This window comes from Gavia stellata, chromosome Z, assembly GCF_030936135.1.
Source record: "Gavia stellata isolate bGavSte3 chromosome Z, bGavSte3.hap2, whole genome shotgun sequence".
NCBI classification, from domain to species: domain Eukaryota; kingdom Metazoa; phylum Chordata; class Aves; order Gaviiformes; family Gaviidae; genus Gavia; species Gavia stellata.
The window spans coordinates 64224745-64250933 of NC_082637.1; the positions used below are offsets into that span (position 1 = coordinate 64224745).

The 26189-nt window shown below is 35.3% G+C and overlaps 1 protein-coding gene across 1 annotated transcript in view; it reads left to right on the top strand.

Moving 5' to 3' along the window:
• The window catches only part of FER (FER tyrosine kinase), a 180528-nt gene that overhangs the window by 75180 nt on the left and 79159 nt on the right, over positions 1-26189 (top strand). Inside the window, exons 10-12 of the mRNA XM_059833349.1 lie at positions 7628-7720; positions 14177-14380; positions 18226-18348. Coding sequence (XP_059689332.1) covers positions 7628-7720; positions 14177-14380; positions 18226-18348 — 420 coding nt within the window. The remainder of the gene's footprint in view (positions 1-7627; positions 7721-14176; positions 14381-18225; positions 18349-26189) is intronic.

Here is a 26189-nt window from a genome sequence, read left to right on the forward strand (position 1 = left end):
ATTAATGTTCCTTTTTTAAAAATTAATTCATTCACACAGAATGTATGCTGAAATCTGAGGCTTTCCTAAGGCAAATCTGCCAAAGGCTTTCATGTTTTTGTCTCCAAATAGTTCACTGATGTCTTGTTTAATGCTCTTCCTTTTTGCTGTTTCTCTGAACAAAAAAAATTTATTTCTAGCCTCTGTTGCACCTTCAAGATTCTGGTATATAAGTAATCATATGCATATAAGTAATCACAAGAGCAGAAAGCTGTATGCGGAAAGCAGACAAATATTTCTTGATAGTAAGTTGAGTAAATTCCTTGACTTGTTATAATTTATACATACTATTTCTAAAAGTCTTTTTTTATATTGGCATCATATTGTGTAGTTACATCCCTGCAGACCAGATTGTACTAACAGTGCTTGATTTCACATATACCAGTAATGAACTCTGAGTTACCTCTCAAATAAGGTCTAAATGTTCCTGAAGATATCAGGTCACTATTCACTTAGTGATTAAAACCAAAAAATATGCTAGAAATTTTCAGGGAAGGAACAGAGAATAGTGAAGAAAACATTACATCACTGTATAAATTCATGTGCATTTGCTTCCCAAATGCCATAGAACTGCAGAATAATTTAAATTGGAAGAGATATCAGGGAGGCCATCTGGTCCAGCTTCTTGCTCAGAGCAGGGTCATCTTTGATGTTATATCAGGCTGTGCAATGCCTTGTTGCAGTTGAGGTTCTAGCAGCTCCAGCAATGGAAGTCTCTCTGGGCAACCTGTTTCAGTATTTGATCACCGTCCTTGTGAATTCTTTTTTCAGTGTCTAACTGCAATTTTCCTTGATGCAAATTGTCTGTTGCCGCTTGTCCTTTTGCTGTGTACCACTTAGAAGAGTCTGGCTCCGTGTAGCTGCTTTTATTTTCAGCTCCCTAAATTACAAAATTGATGTAGGAGAATTCAGAAAGGCAAAATAATGCTCAGATACGTGGAGGAGCTTCTATTGAAATAGTGAATAAGTAAATTCGGCTTTTCAGACTTGAAAAAGCAGACTGAAGGGGAATGTGATAAAGATGTATACAATGTGTTTGATGTTGGGTCACGTGGAGAAAGTGAGTAGGGAGTAATGGTTTTTCACTGTTTCTTCAGAAGCAAGAAGCAGGAACTATTAAATAACCACAGTAGGCAGGTGATTCAAAGCGAGCAGACACATGTGTTCTTCAAAAATGTAATTTAAGTTGTGCAACTGGTTGCTACAGCATTGGGTTGTAATAGTTAATATAGATTCAGAAAGCAGCTGAAAAAATCTATGGAAGAAAAATCCTTCCATGATTGTTACATGTAGAAAAATCACATCTTATACTACAAAGGTAGGTCTTACACTACAGATCTTCAGAGGACAAAGACATGCTCTGAAGAATTATCATTCTCCTTTTCTTACAGGCCATTAGGCCACTGGCATGGCCTGGGATGTATCTTTAGTCTGAGAAAATATAGCTGTTCTTAAATTTCACACCAGTAAGTCTTGTTTTTCAGGCTACTCCCTGCAATTCAGAAGGTGGAACATTGATTTACATCCAGTGCAGTGTTTTACAATCTGTGTACGTCAATTATGCATCGTTTCTGCTGCTTTGAAAGGTGTTACTTGTGTTTAAAAGAGAAAATGTTACCTTATCAAAAAAAATATTTTTGCATAGCTGTCTTGTTTAATTGGTTTCACGGTGTACTTGACATATTTTTAATTAGCTTTGAATGTTTTAATTTTTAATAACTCTGTGTTACATCTTCATGGCTCTGCATAGTGCTGCTCCCAGTTCTAGAAATCTACAATAGCAAACTTACTTAGAAAATGTGTATTATATTTCCTGGGAAGGTGCTCCAAAGACAGATGATCTGCTCAGCTCAAATAATCAGCTCATATTCAGGCAGCAACTCGTTCCCTGTGTGAGTGCCATGTTAATAGTTTAAAATACCCTGTTGTGGTTGGTAAAGATAGCATGATTCTTTATCTGGTTTTCTACATGTGATCTTTCTGAGATACCCAGTTTTGTCCTGGATGAGAAAAAAAAAGCCTTGTGAGGTATGAAGTCAGTCTTATTTCTGAAATCAAATCATAGACTTCAGCAATATCAGGCATGTTCTAGTGTATGTTTAAGTTTTAATATGCGTCAGCATTTACATCTCCTTTAGTATGTGCTAATACCTATAAAACAGACACACAATGATTTTGTGGTTAGTGTATCCACTCATCAATAGGCAGGCCAGAGTTACTGTCATAGTCTAAGTTTATTGCATGTTTTTTGGGCCTCTCCTCAATAACTTCTGATCTCCACTGCTGAAGTGACTAATGCAGATGATCATTTTCAGAAAATTATTTTCTCTAAAGCTTCTTTGAAGAAGTCCTGCTTATAAATCACAAGACTCCATTCTCATGCCAGACGTCTATAGCCTTCTAAGAGCAAAAATCTTTCTTGTTCTCCCCATTATCTAAATTTGAAGCCTTAAGATGAATGTTGTTCTGACACCTTTTTCATTAGGGAAATCGTATCTTCAAACCAGAAATTAAGGTAGCATTCACTTTACGAAAAGAGGAGCATCCTAATTGCTCTAGCAGATACTGTCTGGTATGTCTTTTTTATCTGTAAGTTCATTGAATATATCATTTGCAGTAACTACCAGGAATTCCTCCCTTATGGTTTTCTCTTAGAACTCTTGCACTGTACTGAAATCATTTTCATCAAAATCTCTGAGGACCAGTTCCCTAGACAAATCTCAGAAACAGTACTATCATGCTCATCTTTTAGATACCACTGATTATGTTCTTCTAATTGAAATATCCTTTTCTTCTGAGAGTGTGTTCTCTTTCAGTTGGAGAGTCCTCCTCATACTTCCTTTAAATTTCCTATGAATGTTCTCTAATTTCATTTGAAACCCCACGTTCAACTTCTGTATCCATGCTGATGGTTCATATGTGACTCGTTAGGCAGTCTTTCTTTGAATGGAATAATATTAAAGTATTGACCTATTTATATCACCTATATGTACATGTCTGGCTAGGTTTTTAGCAATATTCAATATATGCTGTGTTGTCTGCTGTCCCTCTTATTGTTAATCTTCCACCTTTTGATCAGTAGAGACAGTGTTACTATTTGCCTGTCCCTCAGAAGCATTAATTCTGTTTTATCTTTACCTTAGATCTCTCTCCAGCTTTTTACTTCCTTGCTTTTCTAAAAAGCATACGGATTATTTTTCTTTTATAATAACATCTAAGATACAGTCATTTTTCAGGATTTATATAGCTAAAAAGCTCTTCTGGGCTTTTACATGATGCAGTTCAATTTAAGCAAAAGCTTTTGCCCTGTTGCTTTGTCTTGCTCACGTTCATTCAAAATACCATTGCTAATATGATTCTTATGGCCTGTCATTTTGATTGTGTCACATTTCTGAGTGTAGTATGTTGTTTTTCACACACTCTAAGATCTGCAGTGTTTTTGCCTGGTGACAGAACTGTATGTCTGGGAAAAGGAAGATTTTTGTGCACAGGACCCTAACAGTTGTAGTGTTTGACCACAAAAGCTAAATTCTAGTGGAAAATTGATAAAAGTGGACAGGACCTCATGTTGCACAAAATCCTCCAAGCTGAATATACGAAACACAGAAGTTCAGCTTTCTGTATATAACGTACAAAGATGCACCTGAGGAAATCCTTAGGCAAAACAGGGAGTGCTTCACTTGTGTTTTTCAACTGGCCTGAATCCTGTGCTTTTTGGGGGGTTCTTATGCTTTATTTTTGCTCTCTGTATATTGTCAGAAGAGAAAAATGGAAAGTAAAATTAAGAGTGCCAGAGTGGTTGTCTTCTGCTCTGACATCTCTGTAAAAGAGCTGAGGTAGTTGTTTCAACTGTTAAGAAGGAAAAAGAGAACTGGAATGAAAAGGCTGGCTGAGGTCTATACAGCTGGGAACAGGGTTTCAGCATTCCTTGTTTTGTGGCAGAAGAATTATGACACTGCTGCATCTGAAACCGTTTGCTTGTAAAATATGACAAAGCACTCTAATCTGATGGTTACAAGTAGTTTCTGACAATCAGTTTCTCAATAAAACAGTTGTTTGTCTTAGTAAATCCTTTCTATATTATTTGAAAATAAAAGCAGTAGTGCTTTGCATTATTTACCAAAGGGGATAATGACAAGAAGTTCCATCCATAAAACAGCTGTTTGTATTCCATATAGAAGTTCAACAGTCTTGCATCATTCCAGGTTAAGTAGTTGGATTTTCAGCAGTTTTGCTAGGTGCACCTGTCCAATGGATAGAAAATTCATGACCTGTTCTAAGCACTAGTCCCAAGTCTGGTGGAAATTAATTTTAATTCATTCTGGAGAGTGATGAGAAATATGGCTAGTCCTGAAAGGGAAATATCAGTCAATGCATTTTTCATAATACCTTGTATGAGGTGCTCTTGTGCCAGAGGTACATTTAAACACAGTCAAAGAAATAGATTAAAAATGTTCTGTAATGACAGTATATATTTTAATACTTATCTAGCTTCTTAACAGTAAACCACAGTTTATTCTGCAGTATTTCAGTCATTGCATAAAATATTATGGCCCACAGATTAGTTTTCTTTTTCATGAAATTGGTGTAGTATAAAATAAAGGAAGTGACAAATTGTGCTACCATTTTGCTAGTATCTCTGAAAGTAATTAATTTAAACTAAAATGAATCAGCTAATATGTTTTAGTAGCTGCATCTTGTATGGTAGCAAGCATACTACTCCATAATGCTCTCTACAGCATCCCTGGTGCAGAACTCCTAATTCTTTTCGGGTGTCCTTCTCAAGTTTGTAAGTCAAATAGTAACCTGTCTTACGAGTTTGAAGCGTATGTGCTGAATACATAGCCAGCATGGTTGTGCTGGTTGGTCAGATGTTTGATGTTTGTTGAAATGAGTGTTGTGTGGAATTATGATGAACTTTTCTTCCTGAGGACACAGAGAGCCTTTGCTCTCTGTTGGCTTCCTTCAGAAATAAGCTAATATCCTGAGATAATCCTTTCATCTACTAAATCCTTTGCTAAATTGTGAGGGCCTTGGCTGAGAGATTCAAAAATTAATGTGGCTAGGGTGGAGATCACTGAAAGACAGCTCTGATGTGTATTTCCCTTTATTTTGGAAAGCAGACTTAAAGTAACACCCCAACTTAACTAATAAGACAACACACACACTTTTTTTTTTATATACATATATATGTATATAAAATATATATATATATGTATGTATAAAAGTAGATGTGCTGTTCTGGGTTGCATTCTTAATACTAGTTTAGGAAAAAATTTATACCTAATATGCATTAAAAAAATCTCTTGGCATTGGTGAATATACTATTCTCAGCGAAAACTGGTTTCCGGCAAGATCTAATGGGTCCTTCTAAGGTGGTCTGCAGCTGGGCAATGGCAAAAAAAATTCAGTAAAAGACCACTGTTGCTGCTCTTCAGTTTTATTCAGGTTGCCTTAAAAATACTTAAATAGAATAAATTCAGTACAGGCTGCAGTTGTGTTTGTCATGTGTTTAATAATGCATGCTGTGCAGACAAATTATGAGTCTTCATTGCTATAAGATACAGAGTAGTTTCAGTATGTCAGAGGGAAAGTGATATGAAAACACTAAACCGTGTTTATAAATGTATTGCAGTTTGAACAGGGCATGCACTATATTTTGAACAGAGCCAACTTTTATCCCTTAAATCTGCATTTTAATGCTCATTCTATTTAATGCGACTATTAGCCTCTGTATATCATTCAGTGGTGTTTAAAAGTCCTCTCGTGGGGCCTAGTCCATGAGTCTTTCTGGTACTTTGAATCAAAAAAACTTCTTGTTAAAAACATTTTTTGATAAGGAGAAACTGGTGAATGTAGAACCGTACTTGTAGTTTGATGCTGTCATTAGATAAGCACACTATTACTGTAAAATACAAAGAAAACTCCTGAGTTTGTTTAGGTGAAGTGTAGTGAATTCATGCATCTTTTGATAATTTATTTTTTCCTGTCATACAAGAAGTAAACATTTAATTGCAGTTAAATCTCATGGCTCATTTCTGAAGAGATGTGTGAAATGAGTGGATCATTCCACGCGCAGCAAGCATGCAAGCAAAATTAGACTCTGTGTCCCCCTGTTGTTGATGAGATTTATATTTTTTTGTGTAGCCAGTTGAATTCATCAATATTACAAAAATAAAAATCAGGACTCAGCACAGAGTGGTTTATTATAAGAAAATTAGTTGGCATACAATATTACTTGAGTCTGATAAAAGGAATAAAAATGCTATTGATGAGTAAGGGGGAGCATAGTTAACGAGTATTTCAGTGACTAATAAACTCCTTACTAGTGTTTTGACTATTTGACTGGGGTTTGCACTCGCAGCATACAAATTAAGGCACATTGCAGAATTTTGCTAGCAAATAAATAATTTTATTTTACGAAGACAATGTTTAACTTATCTCCTGTAAACTAAATTGTATTTTGGAGTAATTTTCAAACACTGTTATATTCTGTGTATAGAATGAATAGATTTTGTTGCTTACTCGGAAGTCCTGGAATGAACTGAAGCTGCATTTGTTACATTATCAGATTGGCAGTTTCTTCAGTCAAGGGTGTACGTCCAAAACATGGAAGCAATTTTTCTTTGTAACACTACCAAACAGTTGTAGTCTCTCTCCATTATCAGTTTCTTACAGTTTAGGTAACCTATAGCTAATTAGAATGAGGTTGTTAATGTGTGGTCTCTCTGCTTCAGGTTTAATTACTTCACAAATACTCATTAAAATATCTTGTCTGTTTCTGAGAGTGATTTACAAGAAATAAGCTCAGTTTGTCAGGGTTAAAAATACATTTTTGTATTTTTTTGAAAGATTCTTTGATACTAATTTTGAGAGCTGATGGTAAGCCAGAGATTAAGAAATATGCAGTCTTTGGACTAAGTCAAGTTATGAGCACCTTGGAATTTACATTGGCTTATCCTGAACTGGAGATGCTTAAAGGCTGTTTCAGTGCTCCAGTTAGAGCCCTCTTCTTACAGAATTTAAAATCCAGATGGTGGCTGCTCCTATGCTTTACAGTAGTGCCAGAAAACAAATGGATCCTATAACTTGCACTGATTGGTACTAATATTTACAAGTACTGTGTTGTTAGAGAAGATCATGTTAATAGAAGGGGAAAAAAAAAACCCCATATATTAAGTAAGGATAATGTACATATGTATTTTCGAGTTTTACTATGTGGGCTTTTTTTATTACATGGTTTCAAATCAATGTCCTTTTTAAAAAAATAGGTATTTCAGAAGAACTGAAAATTATGTCCTTTGCTTTTCAGGTAAAAAAGAATTTCAGTGCTCTTTATAGTTAAAAATAGTGATACTTAAAATAATTGCACAAAATATTTAAGGGATTATAGAATTTGTCAGCAGTTAAGTTGATATGAGTTAGCTTAATCCCACTGATGTTGACACTTACTGGCTTGTATCAGTAGAGGCTCAGCCCATATCTTTTATTTAAATAAAATCCAGGAGTCTACATTCCATGTTCTCCAATAATTCAATTATCATACCAATTTGCTTGTTTTCACTGGAGATACTGCTTTTTCTCCTAGGACAAGAAGGACAAAGTCTCAAGATTTGACACTATACGTCATTCCATAGCTGGAATTATAAGGTCTCCAAAATCCATGTTGGGCTCATCATCGGTAAGTAGTACCAATAATGTAGTGTTGTACTACATTCTGTTATTTTTACAGCTTAAGTAGGATTTTTTTCTGAAGCATCATGCATTTCCATCTACATAGACAAAAATTACATTAAAATAATGTTTTAAAACACTCTTCTGATTGATCAGCAGACATGATAATATTGTGGCATAATAGTATGTCAGAACAACTTGTTGCACTTCAGGAAAAAAAGAGAATTTGTATGTTCTTTGCAGCTCCCAGCCTGGTGCTATACTTTTAAGAGTACTCTTCCCAGTGAGTCTGATTTACTGGAAATGCAGTGTATTATGATATTATGTAGTAGGTCAGATGGTCATGCATGTTTTGCCCATTGTTGCAAAATAATTATTTTCCCCTTATTTGTTATAAAGGCACCAGTATATAAGCATATTATCGTTATTGTTATCATCATCATCATCATCATTACTACTACTACTACTTCCTCAATAATGGGTACTATTTAAGTAATTAGGTATTATACATCTTGCTTCAATCCCCACTAAAAATGGTTGTTGAGTATCTCTTCTAGTTGGCTTTTGTTCAGGTTCCCTAATGGATAGAGAAACTTTTTTCTTTCTTTTGGTTTTGTATTGCCTCTGTTCGTTTTCATATAGAAGCTTGCAAGACTAGTTAGAATACTTGAGCATCATTTTACTTGAAAACCTTCCTCCTGTGTTTTCCTGAAGTGGAACAGGTGATCATCCCAACCCTCCCAGCAAAAAACCCCCATAAAAACCAAACCAAAACAAAAAAAACCCCAAAACCAAACAAAAAGACCAACCCAAAAAAAGTTGGGCATAATTTTAAAAACTTTTTAAAGCTGCCTTTTAATTGTGAACTTGTCACCTGAAACATTAGCTCAAAATAGTATTTTTGAGAAAACTTTAGAATTAATGGGCCTTTTATTTTACGCTGCAGGAGAAGCTGGTGGCTCGTGGTTTAGACAGGTACACTCTTCGCTGGGTAAAAAACTGGCTGGACGGCCGAGCCCAGAGAGTTGTAGTGAATGGGGTGAAATCCAGCTGGCGGCCGGTCACAAGCAGAGTCCCCCAGGGCTCAGTTTTGGGACCGGTCTTGTTTAATACATTTATCGATGACCTGGATGAGGGGATTGAGCACTCCCTCAGCAAGTTTGCAGACGACACCAAGTTGGGTGGGAGTGTTGATCTGCTCGAGGGTAGGAAGGCTCTGCAGAGGGATCTGGACAGGCTGGATCCATGGGCCCAGGACAATTGTATGAGGTTCAACAAGGCCAAGTGCCGGGTCCTGCACTTTGGCCACAACAACTCCAGGCAATGCTACAGGCTTGGGAACGAGTGGCTGGAAAGCTCCCCCGCAGAAAAGGACCTGGGGGTGTTGATTGACAGCCGGCTGAATATGAGCCAGCAGTGTGCCCAGGTGGCCAAGAAGGCCAACGGCATCCTGGCCTGTATCAGAAACAGTGTGGCCAGCAGGAGTAGGGAGGTGATCGTGCCCCTGTACTCGGCACGGGTGAGGCCGCACCTCAAATGCTGTGTTCAGTTTTCGGCCCCTCACTACAAGAAGGACATTGAGGTGCTGGAGCGTGTCCAGAGAAGGGCGACGAAGCTGGTGAGGGGTCTGGAGCACAAGTCTTATGAGGAGCGGCTGAGGGAGCTGGGGTTGTTCAGTCTGGAGAAGAGGAGGCTGAGGGGAGACCTTATCGCTCTCTACAACTACCTGAAAGGGGGTTGCAGAGAGGTGGGTGTTGGTCTCTTCTCCCAAGTGACTAGTGACAGGACAAGAGGAAATGGCCTCAAGTTGCGCCAGGGGAGGTTCAGGCTAGACATTAGGAAAAAGTTCTTTACTGAGAGAGTAGTGAAACATTGGAATAGGCTGCCCAGGGAGGTGGTAGAGTCACCCTCCCTGGAGGTATTCAAGGAGCGTGTGGATGTGGCATTGTGGGATGTGGCTTGATGGACATGGTGCTGTGTGGTGTTGGGTGGGTTGGGGTTTTGGGGTTTTTTTTTTGTTTGTTTGTTTGGGGTTTTTTTTAGGTTGGACTTGATGATCTTACAGGTCTTTTCCAACCTTAGTGATTCTGTGATTCTGTGATTGCATCCAAGGACCCATTTAAAGGACCCATTAAACTTTAGTTAAGCTAAACAATATTCAGAATGTGTGGAATAGATTAGAATTGCATATCTGCGTATACATATATGTGTATATACATGTGTATATGTAGGAAAATTGTATATAGTGATAAAAGAATGGAATAATAAATACGATAATGAGATAAAACTAGGACAGGAATGCCTTTACTATGAAAAATGTGAAGGTTGCATGACATATTTGAAAAGTAATAGGGAAAACCCTGCTAAAATATCCTTGGAGATGAACAAAATCTCCACATTATCATGATCTTTGGTTTATAAAACTCCTAATTAATGCAATATTTCATAATAAAAGCATATTAAAATATATATTGCTGTGACCTCTGTTTTTTGCATAGGTGAGACATAGCCTTCACCTTTGTCTATTTGTATGTTATACAACTTGTTACAAACTTTAAAGAATAAAAATTACTACCTAAAACTGCTTTAGAAAAAAATTGGAAAAGAAAAAATTTCAAGAGGATCAAGATAAAACATTTAAGAGGAAATCAGGGGAAGTAAATGTCAAAATTTTCATTGGCTTTAATTTAATTGTCATTTAAATAACCTATGTGCCTTGTTTTTTTTTTTATTATTTTTTTATTACAATCTATATCATCATTAATTCCATGGAAGCTGGTGTAAACCTGGGTGTAGATATATGGTAGGTGGGTTTGCTGAAGCCTTGGAATATGTTTGGGAGAAGTAAAATCAGAATTGGGACATTTGAGGCAGAAAGTAAAATCTGAATAACAAGTGTACTCTTGATTACTTGTCACTTAAATGAGCTTCAAAGTCAGAATGCATAAACCAATCGATTTTCAGTTTTGCTTTGTGTTTTGATTTAGTGATTTCTTGTGTGTTAGAAAAGCTAACTATGCACATACAGCTAAAATTTGCTTCACAAATTAGTGCTTAGTTCTTAATGTAGTCTTCTACCTATTCTTTTGCCTCTGAGGCATTTGAGCTTGGCACAGACATCCGTTCTTACTTATAGGATAACTTTTTTATTGTTTATAGTATAATAGGTGGAATTAATGTTGGTTTCGTATGGTATATTAACATGTGGGAATGAGCCAGGTACACTGCTGAAGGCAGGATATTCCATAGGGAATTGTCTCAAATTATCAACCTAATGTATTGCTTTACTTTCTCATCAGTGTGTGTGCACCTCTTTTACACTGGGAGAGAAAAAATATCTTGCCAAAATGTTTTGTTTGCTTAAAGATGGAAAATAAGGAAGTACGCCACATTTGAGCTTCAGAATATATGTGAAAATACAATACTGAGTAAGCTATCAGTTTAATAAAAATATTATTGCCATCATTATTTTCTTTTCATTGACAGGATAAGTACAGGAATAATATCTCAATTTTTGGAGTTAGAAATAATACACTTCTGTTTGCTCAGTTTTTCTCTTGAATAAGGGCAGCAGCTGGGGACTGCTTCATTTTACTGTTGGAGAAAAACTGCTATTTCAATGGATTGTTAAATAGGGAGAGAGAAGGGGGCTCAGAATAAGTAAAGAGGACAGTAATAGGTGCCTGAAGAGCATGATGAAGTATAGGAGGGCATTTCCCTCCTCTCTGAAGGAAAAGTGTGATGAAGTATATAAGGGCACAAACCCCACCAATAACCCATGAGCTAAATATGGAAATATGGAAATCCTGAAGGAAAAAGAAAAGGCAAAAAAAAGCAGGGGGGTGGGAGGGAGAGCAGAAATTCAACATTGTGAGTTCCTTTCATTCTGTATGATTTTGCTAATTGTTTATTTTTAGCTTCCAGTCAAATTAACAACAAAAAACTTAGAAAAATATTTCTTCATCTAAGCTGTTGAACCACTGAGTGATTCTGTCAGTGTGTACATACAAATGAGCAAGAGATCTCATCCCCCAAGTGAGTTTGTAAAGCACTGAGACCTAGAATGCAAACTTGTTCTTTCAGGTATCTAATTAGTCATATTAAGTTGCTTACTGATACTTGAACTCAGTAAAGTTTAAATAAAAGAGATGGGAATTTAATTTTGTGTGGGTAGCTTTTTTTCCTCTATCTTCTTTAAAGACTAATCTTTCTTGTATTTAAACCATTTAATTCCAGCTATAAGATGCAGTAGAAACATTAGCACTAAGTGGTGTAAACTGAGTTGAAATCAATAGTAAAATGATTATAATATCTTGCATTTGTACTGGTCTTTCTGGGCTTTCAGCTATGTTTTCTTTCGTAGCCAGTCAGGGTGAATATTGTATCATCCAGAAAATATGCTGGAGTCAGAAGACTTGTCCATAAAAATAATGCAATTTTAATAACAGTCAAAACATGAATAATTACTGCTTGTTTCATCAGAGAAACCACCTTGGTTATGATTGCCCCACAGTATATGACAAAAAATAGAGGTAATGTAAGGTAGGAGACAATCAGCAGAGGATACCTTGTGGAATTTTCATTGTTTCCTTCTAAAGTAATAAATATTAATTTAATCAAATTTAAAAGAAGGGGGAAAATTGACATTAGTGTCAGAAATAATGCCATAGTTAGCAATGTCTGTAATGCTCTTTTGTTCTTCCATAAGCTTTTTCTCTGTCATAAAGGCTTTTAAGATGTTTTATTCTGGGATGTGATCATGGTTGTCTGAACAGTGAATCAGACTTGACCCAGTTTGAACATAAGCAGGTGTAATTATCTAGTGGCTTCCTCTTTAGTAACCTATAAAATGAGTTGCATGTCAGATTTTTTATTTTTCTTTAACCTTCGTTTGTAAGACCATGAACTAGTTTGTTGACCCTGAACTGTCCTTCTATTATTAGAAACATTTCCTCTCAAGTAGAAATGTGCCTCTGTGGCGGAGGCTTTGCTACTCTGAACATTTTAACATTTCTTGATAGCATAGCAGAGGTCTGGGGTTTCTGGTGAGTCAAATTCAGCATCTTAGAAAGTAAATTTTCAAGTAAATAACATTCTCTAACATTTTGAAGGCTTATTTTTTCTTTCAGAAATTTCTGAAAGAGAATGACTTAGTGTCATTTAACAGTGGTAGACAGCTCTGATCTGAAAAGTGTTTAACTGTTGATGAAACTGAAATATATGACTACCTTCTTGGCCAAACAATATCTCGGGCTTTTAGTATTTCACTATGCTGATAAACACAGTACCTTGGAGAACATCTTTTACTCCTAAAAACTTTGACTGTGTGCTTTCTGTTCAAGGTGTTATTTGTTACATAGTCCTTCCTAGCTCTGAATCTGTAGGAGACCAACATCTGTAGTAGAGCATACTCGCTCTTTCTAGTGAAGAGTCTATTGGTTACAGTGCTGGCCTCAAATCTTATGTCTGAAATTATCCCTGATAGAGGCCCAGGGCTCTAGATCCCAGTGTCAATGTCTGACAATATGAGGCTGTGTCAGGCTCTTAAATATGTTATCCAGTTTTCCATCAGGACTGTGGACTGAACTAGACCTTCTGAGGTATAACTTAGAAAGGCAGCCAGGAACCCACAAACAAAGAAATTTTTAATAGCATAAACTTTTCTATGAAAGTGCTAAAGAATTACAGATACTTGGAAACAAGAAGTTCTGAGTAGATTCCCTTTCTTGGGTCTACTCATTCCCACGCTGAGAGTCTGAGGTTATTCCTATTGTTTTTTCACTAGGTAAATCATCTTAACTTAAATATCTTCCCAGGAAAAGCTTAAATGTGCGGATGGCCTCCACATGCCCATAGCTGCACTATGTCAAATTTTTCTCTTGCATGCATCAATAGAGGAGTTCTTACAATCTTTGTGCTTTCAGAAACTATGCTAAAGTTGCTAAGCTCAGTACACCTAGGTGTATATTCTGTGCTACAGTGTAAATGCTGGGAAAAATGTCTTATAGAGCTATTAATTGATTTGGGATGCAATTGGTAAATTCTGTGAAAACAATTTATCCAAATCAAATGCTTTTATGTCTGAGAAGTTCCTTCATTTTCTGTCTGGATAAAGAAATGGTTCATTTTGAATTGCTGTTAACAGCACATCAGAATGTGTGAGAAAGAAGAGTTGGTCTGTATGGCTTAGGAAAAGTAGCAGGCCAAGTGAAAAATGTTACATGGTTTTATGGATGTTTCCATAAACTTCTGCTTTTTGTATGTTAATTTTTTAGGTAATAGAAAAGAAGGTGATAAGTATGCCTTTTGTGAAAATGTGAAAGCCTTCATTTTGTTTGTTAGTAGAAGTACATAATTTAGATACAGAAACAGAAATTACTGTTGTTTATCATGCTTCTCCTGTAAAAGTAAACTCTAAAAATGTACTGTTATAATAACATTTTTCTTCAATATTTTTCCCAAGTTCTTTGATGTAATATCAACCACTGAGAAACCATTGGCTGAGCAAGACTGGTATCATGGTGCAATTCCAAGAATAGAAGCCCAGGAGCTGTTAAAACAGCAAGGAGACTTCTTGGTGCGAGAGAGCCACGGGAAACCTGGTGAATATGTCCTTTCTGTGTTTTCAGATGGACAACGGAGACACTTTATCATACAATATGCTGATGTACGTCTCTGATATAGTACTGAATATTCAATGTTAGGAAGTTTATAATTTCAGCTAAATAATTTAGGATCTACATAATTTACTATGGCAAATGGCTTTAACCTTTATATGAAAATATGAAAGCTGTTGGAAATATTTCCATCAGTGCTGAAATCAGGGCAAAAGGTCATTTGGGAAATAAAAGAAAAATATCAAGTATGAGGTTATCCAACATCTTTTATCTTATATTGAAAAGCCAAGATATTTCTGTAAATGTTTTGAAATCCAGAACTTCTTACTACTACTTTATGCATGTACATTTATTTATTGTTAAACCCATTTTCATAGTTGGTGCTAATCAGGCTACTTTTAATTCAGACTGTAAAGATACCGGTGAATCTTCCTGAAAAATGGAAACATTCATGGAGAAGAAAATAGTCTGTGCTGGTTTCTATACAGTCGGGAATTTAAGTCCCTGGTGCACTGGAGATGCTTACGTTCTTTTTAGCCCTATGGATATTGTTTTGTTCAGTATAACACAAATGCTTGTGGATGTTGAACAGCATATATGCTTCTAAGAACCAGAATTGATCCCCTTGTTGCTCTAACTTAGGAAAAATTGGTCATTTTAAACAGTATCTTAATTTTTGTATGCCTTTACCCATTGTATTTCTTTTTATTCTTCTTAATGCATTACTTGATTTTTTAAATGTGTGTATTTTTCTTTTTACCTTTTAGAATTTCAAACTCATTCAAAGTGACAGTTCTCATAACATTATTAGAAATTCTTCTTGAAGTAGGACATAGCAGCAAATAATTCTCAGTTTTGATTCAGTAATGCTGCCAAAACATATTTCAGTCTCTTGTAATAAAATCTCCCATATACAGAAAAATACACAAATTTAGTCACATGATGATGCTTATGCTGAGGGAATTTCCTGATCTAAATCCCCAGTTGATGCAGCATGCCTGGGAGGAGTCAATATTATGTACCTGGTTTATTTCCTTGTAATGAGGGGCAATGATATTTTTCAAACTTCATAAAAGTGGGAAGGCATCTGCAGGATCAATGGTTATGGACACTTGTCCAGCTGGAGTTTTCATTACTTTTCACCTAGAGTTTTCCTTGTAGAAGTGAACCTTTACATGAAGTCAGTGCTTATTTTGTTTTGATTTTATGACCTTAAAGTATTTTGATGTGTCAGAGTGCTGAATGAGATAATAAGAGCAATAAAATGACTGTACCTAGACACACAAAGTCTTAAAAGATGCTTGGAGCTCTCTGATTCCAACCCAGCAGAAATAAATGCACACTGTATACTTGATGTGGCTGAAATAATCTTGTGTAAATTGTTGTATGTAGCAAGCAGATCTTCAAAAAAGATAGACTGGACTTTCAAGTCATTTAAAATAGAGGGTTTTTTTAAAGTATGACTTTGAGGCCACCCTTCCCTGTAAGCTGACTCTTTCTTGTATTGTTTTTTCCATTAAAATTTTTTTTAAAAGCTATCTTTATTTCCATAATTTCACTACTTTCTCTTAGGAATTACATTTGAAATGTAACATTGATATTGTTTAATACTGCATAGCCTGGACAGCCCAAACATCGTCAGGTCACTAGATCTGTCTGCTTGTACATTTAGTAATAGGGCATTATGTTCATCTGCTCCTGGGATTCGTTTGTGGCAGATTTTCTTGACAATTGTGGAAGTTAAAACTTTTGTTCTTAAAGAACTGCAGGACTCCTTATGCACTTCTATGGGGTGAATTTTCTGCATTTATTCTGAAAAAAGTATTAATTGTAAAAAGAGAAAAAGCTTATTAAGCTCTAAAAGGGAGTTAGTAGATGGTGGGACTGTTATGGTCATACAACAGGAGGGATTGTATGCTTGAACATTTTGGTAGGGAAGTTTGAGGAGAGTTTAGTGCAAGGGATTTGTTTGTTTACATTGATAGGAACAATGTGGAATCAGGTCTCTGTGAGTAGTCAAATCACACTCTTGAATTATTGACACGTCCCCATATGGAGACCAAACTTGCTCTCCATATACAAATTTTCTTCTGAATCAAATACTGAAGGTCAGAGTGGGACATATCCTGTTTTAACAGTGGTCCTTTAGTTGCATGTGTTCTCTCTCTGGTTTTAACATTATTTTAAAGGTTAATCTTAATAACACTGTGTATGATAAATGAGTTTGTCGTTCAGCTTTAATCATCAAAATTCGTTGCTGTCATTCAAGGCTACTGTTGTTTTTCACTGCTGCTATTTGAGGCTGTGCTGTTTTCAAATTGTTGTTTGTTAGTGATCTTAATAATGGCCAGGATCCTGTGTAAATACACAGAATCAAAGAACACTGTCTGCCCTGAAGGTCTTACATAGATGGCAGCAGATGGGTGCATGGCTGGGTCTGAGATGAGGAAAAAATAGTCAATACTGGTTATTGTGCTAGGGAGACTCTTAGGACATCAGGTTTTTTGGATCATCAGCACAGAAATATGAAGGAGCTTATTTGAAAGGAATGGAAGCTAGTGTTACTGGTCAACCAAAGATGAGTCATTTTAATAAGTGAATGAAGTTAAACAACAAAATAAACAACAAAAAGTATTCAGACCATGAAAACATTTTTATGATAGAGAGCCAGGAATGTTAAAAATAGGTGACATGACCAAGCTGTCTTTACTAACAGCGATAACACGTTTCAGGAAGTTAATACTTTAACCCCTAAGGAAGAGAAACTTACAATGCATTGTGCAAGGAATTTAACCCTGGGGGCTAGAAAGAAAAAAAGTCTGCATGCCAGTGGTAGAGGTTTTTATTGCCCAGTTGTGTAAATGAACTTGAATCACTGACTGTGCTTTGAGGTTTTTTAATTGCAGTACTTGTTTATTGTTGCCATTGTCAGGCTAGCTGATGGCAGTTCCTCTCTTGGGGGTAGAGTTCTCTTAACCATAGATGCTGAATCTTGTATAGGCACAAGACTTTATCCTGTTTCCCAGTCAGCTGCAGTGTATAATTTAAGACATTCAGGAGGGTGACATAAACACTTCTTTACTATTTATTTTCCCTTTCAAGGGTATAGCCAAAGATAAGCAATGAAAATACATTTTTTCCCCTTAAAGCCTGAAAGAATGATATGTCTTTGCTGAGAAAATGTTATATGCTTCTAAGAAAATACTAAGAGATCTAATTGTTTCCATTGTGTTCAATTATGTATATAAAAAGAAATAAATTCATGAAGTGGGGGGAGGAGGAATTTTGTCTTGCCCAGCTTCTCTATGAATTATATGCATGACCTGCCTTTATTTTTAGTGGCTGTAGACTCTTCTGGTATATACCTCTTATTGAAGAGCAATCATGCATCTTACACTCTGTGCCAGGGATTTATTAATTTTAACAAACATTGTAAATGCAGAAGAGCTGAGTAAGATAGTGTTACTCCTGTTTATTTTATTGTCAGGTGTTTATTTTTTAGTTTGTTTTCTGTAATTCTTAGAACTTTAAGTAATTAGGAAGTTAGTGTTGTTTTTTCTGGTTTATAATGTTTTTATTTTGCTCAGTCAGAGTTTTAACTTTAACTGTCCTATCTCTTTAAATCAAGAGTTTAAATAAAGAGTTATTTTATCATGCTGCCTTAAATGAGTGGTGCAGTAATTTTGCATTTATTAATTTAAAATCTTCTTAACTATCATTCCATTTAATTCAATAGAAATGCTACTAAATAGATCAGGAAAGAAATCTAGTGCTGTAAAATCGAACATTTTTTTGTTTTGTTACTAGTGAGGGAAGCTTGGTGATGCACTTTTGCAGTTTCTTGTTTGAAATATTGCTTGCAGAGAAACAATTCTTTCCTTTTACCTCCATACAGAATCAGTATCGTTTTGAAGGAACTGGGTTTCCAACTATTCCTCAGCTCATAGAACATCATTACACAACAAAGCAAGTTATTACAAAGAAATCAGGTGTTGTTCTGCTGAATCCTGTTGTTAAGGTAATGCATATATTCCAAGAACTCTGTTTAACTGAAAAGAATTTGTGGGGGTTGTATTGTTATTTAAAATAATATTCCTATGCAACTTCTCAGAAGGTCTTTCATTCTTGCTCATTTTGTGACTCTCTTTTTCTGTGCTTTTTCAATCCACTCTGCTCAGTGCAACACATTACTTTAAAATAGCGCTCCATCCTGATTCTTGTAATAAATCTTTACTATCTTGAAAGAATGGCATTCAGCATCTCACAAAATATCGTCCTACTTCTCTTTTTGGTTTCCCATTTGGATTTCACTACTAAGTAACTGAAAGTAGTAGTTCATTGACCATAAAGATGTGATGAAGAATTTTTTTTTATAAAATGGTGTTTTTAAGTGGTAAAGTTCTCATGAAAGAGGTACTGTCATTCCAGTGTCATTGCAAATTTGAAACAAAAATTCCCTTTTTAATCAGTAAGCTACTGCAGAAAGTCTTTCAGGAGGGAATCAAAAAGAGATGGAAATACTAAACTGTATGACTGTTTAGAAAGCTTAAGAGTCTCCTTGGCTTCTTCCTTGGCTTCTTCCAGTAGTTTTGCAGATAGTATCTACTTAGTTGATATTTCATTCATAAGCCAACTTCTTTCTACTTAAATCTTTGCATTTTAACTATGAGTAAGCCATTTGTTCTTGACTTTTTTTTACAGACTAGTTTCACGCATGTGTAAAACACCTTCTGTGTTCTAAAAAAATTTAGGAAGCATAACAATTTATATTTCAGAGTTAGTTTCCTACTCCAAGGTCCTAGTTCTTTTCTGCTAATACTAAGAAAGTAAAGCATATTCCCTTTCTCCAAATTAATGTTATTTTTTACACTTATCTGTGCTTACCTGTAACATATAATTTTAAAATTTAAAGAATGAAGCTTTGTTAATACACAATTTAGGTTAATGTCTTGCTGATTACCAAATTGACACTTTATTGAATGTAAAATATTGCTTAAATTCATTGTAGAGAAAGCATAGGGCATTATTTTTGATGTGTGAATAATTATATTTTGATATAAACTGTTTAAGCTAAAAATAAAGGGCTGTCAAACTCGAGATGGAATCTTTTTATATCCATTTGCAAATTTTTGTCTTTATAATACCGTATTTGTATTAAAAGTTTAATGCTTTTTCTGATTCCTGGCGTTTTTTCTACTTTTGTATAATATACACACTGTGAGAGCAGCCCCTATTTTAGCAAATGTAAAACTATAGTGAAGTATGTTACTACGTACTAAACAATAACAGAACTTACTCTTAGTTATTCTCTGCTAAGGTTAAACAGGAAAACATCACCTGGAAAACGTCATGTTTTCATTCTCTGCTATTTACTTTGAAGATAGGGAGTTTCCATATTCCCGACATTTTTGTTTCATTTTGCTATAATTTTTTTTATAAAGTTTTAATTTATGCTTATCTTTGTGTAACCATGTATAGTCAAAGAATTTTTCTAGTACTTATACGATGGAAGAAATTTGGTCCCAAATGACTTTCCTGATCATTTCTCCATTACTGTACTTGATCTCATGTCCTTTGACATGATAGTCTAAAATCCCTTGAAGGTAACCAGGCAGAGATGTATGACTGTGTGATGGGTCTTTCCAGGACTTGAATTCATACCACTACCACTATATTCAGATGTATCATAACCTCCTTACAAACTGGTGGAGGACAATTTTTAAGACAGACTTTTTAGCTTTTCTACTGTCACTGGGTACAAAGTCAGTTTTTTGGTTTTCTTATTTTCAGGGGGAAAATGAAGTGGGCCCACTCCTCCCTGGACTTGTTGATTTGAGTTAGTCTTAATATTAACTAAAATTAGTGCAAATATTAGTATTGCCTCTAGGATCATGCTAGTTTTGTGACCAGTTGGTAGTTGATTTGAGCTGCAGTGAAAAAGTACTTTGACTACTCAGGTTGACCAAAGTGCTGCAACTAATCGGCATCTATCCATAAAATCCAATCACACAGGCTTCATTTATTTTGTCATATGACTTACTTTGTTGCTGGTGTGCGTCAGTCTTAATATTCAAGAGTATTTCCTTTAAGTTTGATGAACTTTTCAACTTTCATTCTGATAGGTTACATGAAATAATGGAAAGGATGTCCATGGTAATACTGACTGTTAGTGCTAAGAAGAGTATTGGGTGACAGGAAACTTTATTGAGGGTTTTTTTTAAAATGTATGTATTACATATATTGTATGTAGGCTCTCAAGAGTTTAAAAAATATGATCTGAGTGTCTGATAGCTACTTACACTTTGTGTAAACTAAAATCAATGTATAGTGTACTTAATGCTTCACGACCAGCAGTTTGAACCAAGTAAGACAATATTGAAAAGGGTGTTAGCTAGATGATTTAAATTGTTTTAGAGCAACTGTTTTAAAAAATATTTAAATTGTTTTGTTTTGTAATACCTTTCGGTCTGAGCTATGATTTTATGATGATTTTAGTTCTCCCATCTGATAAAAACTTGGAAAAAAGTATTTCAGAACTAAGAAAGAGAGTGTTGTGAGCTTTCCTTTGTAATTTGCATGGAGCTCTGGCCTTCATATGGGGAAATGGGGACATTTTAAGTTGTTTTCAGAAACAGCGTATGCACTCTGACACCTAGTGTTGGGGGTATTTTATTCATCGTGTGCTGTATCAGAATATTTTTGATAATTTCCTTAAAAATCATTTGACAACTGCAAAGACTGTTCATATTATAGATGCAAAGTAGTCTTTGATGTTTCATGCAATCTTTAATCTTTTTATGCAAATTGCTGTCCCTGTAATGAACTATATAGAAAGTGAAAGTTAAATATAACAGAGACCTTTACAGGAAAAAATTATGCTATGTAGTTTGTTTTTGTTTTCCTTCCTTCCCACAGTCATTCATCCTCCTTTATCATATTAGTAAAATTAGCATTCACCTTCTGTGACGTTGCCCTTGAAAGGAACACTCCTAATTGTGCCACAAAAGGCCTGTCCCACATCCCATTTCATGTAGACCAAATCTGCCTGCTTGGAATTTTAATGATACTGTAATAATAGAATTTAAATTAGAAAAACTAAGGGCATTAAAAAGATATCTGCAAGTGATTTCTTTAATGGAAAAGTCTCTCATATTTATTTATATTCTTTTTGAAAAAAATGCACGTTATGTTCTTCAATTTATTATTGATGGAATGGCTGGTACGTAAAGCCCCTGAGTAATCTCAATGCATACCCAAGGACTTTATTAGTAGAAATGCTTTTTTAACCATATTAAATATATTTTAACTTTCTAACATCTTTGACCTCATGTTGTGGAGGGTTTTAAATTTTCTGAGACACATTTTTTACGTTTAAGAAATCTGTATTAAGTTGTGGATATGCTTCAGTTTGAATACTAGAAGAGTCATCAAGGAAATGAGGAATACCATTTTTATTTGGATATATCTGCATTTATGTTTTTGCTTGGATCAGAAATACACCTTTGAAGCAAATCTGCCCAGTGCCACTTGGAGTGCTATGCTTCCATCATTGAGCAGTCTTTGAGGATTCGAACCTTACTCCTTTCAGCTGCAACAAAATAGGAGGATGCACAACTGCTGATGGGAGAGTGTTCAGTCTTCAGAACCAGGAGAGATCTAGTCTGAAATAGTGCTTTTCCCCCCAAATGTATGTTTCAGGTCCTCAGCACCAACTGTTTCACTCTGGAGATCTGCCACTATTTTACTAGTGCTAATGTAGTCCTGGTCTTTGGATCCTCTGTAGTAAATTCAAATTCTGAGCTCATGAAAAAAAAAATTAACTGCTGCTTTGTCAGATGAGTTAGGCTATGCACTCGTTACCAGTAACTTTCATTTAAAAATTCTGGATCTATTTTGATGTGACAAAGAAGCCTGTGATATGGCCTCAAATATTTTCTGTACATGGGAAAATCATGAGCCATAAATAATGTTGAGTGAGATGAATGAAGGTGTTAAAAGAAAAAAAGAAGATATATTTTGTAGTGGTGGTTCTAATGTTGATGAATAAGTCTGCAAATGACATGAGAATTCCGTGCAGATCTGACGCTGTCTTGCAAAGTATGAGTATGTTAATGAGTTAGACATGGAAAGAAATTATGAAGAAATACAAATTTAAGGGAGAAGATAAAGGTAGAGAGATTCTTTTCATGAATATGCACTCATAAAAATCTGACATGACCCTTATTTTTCAGTCACTGAACCAATTTGAGTTGTAGTTTGTATTTAGAAGTCTTTGAGCTCAGCCTTCAAAGATGGAAAGCATGAACAATCTATCTGTTCCATGTTTCAGCTTCTTGGTAGTATCACAGAACTAATACTGTCTCCTTTAGCAATTAGTTAACATACACTTCTCCATGCAAAGCTAACCAAAGTTTGTTTTCCTGGTTTTTGGCTCTGCTTAGTGTTGGTTGGTGTTGCAGGTGTTTTGTTTGGTTTTGCTTTATTTTGCAAAAACAAGCTGAAGTTCACTGTTGTAGACAACATGTGCTCATGGTGCAGGCAGCGCGTGTTTCTCAGGCCAGCAAGGCTGACATGGAGGAGTTGAAGGAGGTTGCTGAATAGTCTCGCTTTCAGGCAAGTCTTCTTAGGCCTGCTGAGAGAAGTTGGAGAAAAGCAAAGAGACTTAGCAAGGAGGCTTTCAAGTTTATCACGAAGTAGTACTGTCACTCAATTAGAGATTCTCATCTTGAGACAGTAAAGAATTAAGGTGCTGAAAAGGGAAACAATTGCAGTAATTGGTGCTGCATTTTGGGTAGATCATCTTGCATTTGTTTGACCTCAGGACAGTTCTTTAGGAGCAGAAACCTCAGATGAAAGAAAGAAGCAGGCTATAGCAGTAAGCGATTCAGTTATTGCAATTTTACCTAGGCTGGACTGGCAGCTCCAAAGAGGATCCCACTGTGAATTGCCTGCATCATACCCACCCATCTGGCCAGGCTTGTAGGAATGCTGACAAGCACCTGGTTGTCATGGTCTCTGTGTGCTGATTTTTGGCCCAAAGCTATAATTCTCATGAGCATGATTAAAGTCCAATACATATATTTTTAAGTGTTAAAATATATCTTTTATTTTCTTTAAGGAAATTAAATCCACAGTGACAAGTGAGGATTTATAATATGTGAAAGATGTACTTATAGAAAATTACTGTTTATTGCATAAGCATGAAATGAATCCTTTGCCAATTATTTGCCATTCACTATTATTATGATCATGCAGAAGGCCTGTGATTCATAAGTCAGGGAAATTGGCAGTATTTTTTCAGTATAATAGGGGAATTTAGGCAGATTTTCAGTAGGTTCTTTAGTTTAATTCTGGAACCTGAAGAAAAGCTGCTGCTATTGATATTTGGTAACAGAGTTTCATAACTTAGTACTAGAGATGTGTTTCAGTTATTTACCTATTTCCTCAGAATTTAGAGGTGTTACAGGATTTGCTTTTAAGGTTTTCTAGCAGAGAGGGTTGCAATGTTTCTGTCAGGTAACAAAAGAAATACATCTTCCATAATAGTGGCCTGTACTTGTCAAGGTGTCGCATCCTAATGAGAAAAGGGAAAAAGAAGAGTAATTTTCTCTTTGTGCTAACAAAGTACTAAACCAAATTTATGTATAATTTCAGGTATCTTGACTACTTTTAAAATTTAGAGGACTTTTTTCCTCAAAAAATCTCTTAAAAATATGTTGTAATAACAGAGGCACATGAGGCTACCTGAACAAAGAATAACAAAGTTTGCTTTATATCCAGTGATCAAAGTTTTCTGTAGCTTATTTCTAAAGGCCATGGCATTAAAAATCTCCTCTAATGAATGTTTCTGGTTCAGTCTTGTCTTTATGGTATTTCTTTTCACAGTCAGTTTTAGAATAAGATTGGAAGATAACATTCTTATAGGGTGTAACCATAAGCTTATGCTCAAACCTAGAAAAAAGTATATTCTATCAAGAATATGAATTCCATTTTAGCAAAGAAAATGTCATTTTTGAGTAATCTCTTAAAGAAAAATCTCTGTCCTAGAAATATTAAATAAGCACCACAGCTGCATGTGCATTCCTGGTTTTTGTACATTCGTGTAAAAAATTAGAGAGCGCCATATTGCTATGTGGGGTGCAAATTGAGCAAAACGAATTGTCTCAAACACAAGTGAAACAGTAGGAATTAGGAGAAAGAACCAAATTTTTTGAAGCAGGAGATGGAAGTAAGCCATTATTACTAAAAAAGAAAAAATATGTTGTTAGGAGGGAAAAAAAGTATTAAATGGAAGATTTCAGAGTAAAGTGTTTTTGACAAAAACTGATAACTAGGAGAATAAAGTACTTCAATTAAAGCATCCTTCAGCAACGATTATTTGAATTTACCAGATTTAATTGCTAACATGTGAAAAATCAAAGGACTGACGGTGTTCTGTAGTATTCTGGTTGTAAGTCACACCTTTATGGAACACTTACAAAAACTGGGGCTTTGCACTGTGGCTTTTCAGTATCTTTATCAGCAGCTATATAATCAGACATTAATAGAGCACAATAATAAAATTTTATTAGAATTGAGTAGGATTGCAGTAGTAAATTGCTTTTCTACTGAAGTAACATACTGATTTTTCTATGGATTCTGACTGCTTCCCCAGATTTGGAAATTCCAGTATTTTATAATAATTATGTTTTATAAAATCTTGAGTTACAAACTTCAAGTAGGCTTCTAATTATATTCTTGTTTCTACTAGTGCAGTCAGTGTGACTTTAATACAAATAATGTTTTGAGTTTACAATATTTTCATAGGATGTGGCTAACAAGTATGAAACCTTACTTGAACGTAGGCTCTCACAGGTCAAAAAACACAGCATAGATTAAGAGTAAGAATCAGAGTTTGTGCTTTTAAATACCTTTGTAGAATTGTAGTTATGCACAATGCACAAGTAGCTTGTGATTGCCTCCAACTATTTTAGCCTTCACCAGTTTATGTTAAAAAGGAGTGAAATGTTGTAAAGAGGGACCAGGGAGAGTGGACCCCTATTGGCTATCAGTGACTTGCAAGTCAAAGCTACTGTACATTTTAAAATAGTCACGAGATTGACTGTCACTTTTTCTACAATGATACTCCAGCAGAAATTCGTAGAGCATTTTTCCTCTCTCTAAGGAAAATAAGATAATTTGGTGTTATGTCTATATGTGTTTTACCACAGGTGAATAATAGCATATGGTCTAAATTTACATTGTCCACATTGTGCAAGTTATTCTGGGAGAAAGAAGAGACATTATTCCTTAGACTTTTGAGACAACTTTTTATTTAGAGGCTCAAAAGAATGGCCAAGAAATGTTTCACATTCTGATGAAGAAGAGATGATTAATATGGACAGATTATTTCTACAAATCAGCTGAAGACATACGTAGTATGTAAGCTAGGCTTTTTGCTTTTGTTTTCCTTTTATAACGTGACCAGAAGACACTAGGAGAACACAGGATTGCTGGCAAAGGTGGTAGTAAGGAATGCAACATGGGTTTTGATTCTATTCTATTTTTTCAGGCTGTTTTGTCATTAAGTATTTGTTCTTCTGATCTATTCTTTTTTGGTACCATATGCTTTCATCTTTGTATGTGACATTGCGTAGGTACTTAAACTTATTGAAAGAAAAGAAATCTTAATTTAGCTACAAATTTTAAATGCAGATTTATGGTTTGGGGTTTTTTGTTGCTGTTGTTAATCAGGAATGTGATTTTATATAGTTTTTATCAGTAAGTAAGTATTTATGTTGAAATAGATTACCATGTGTGTAACATCAAAATCTGCCAGATGCTTAAGCAATGTGTTGTCATGTTTCTACTTGAGTAGAG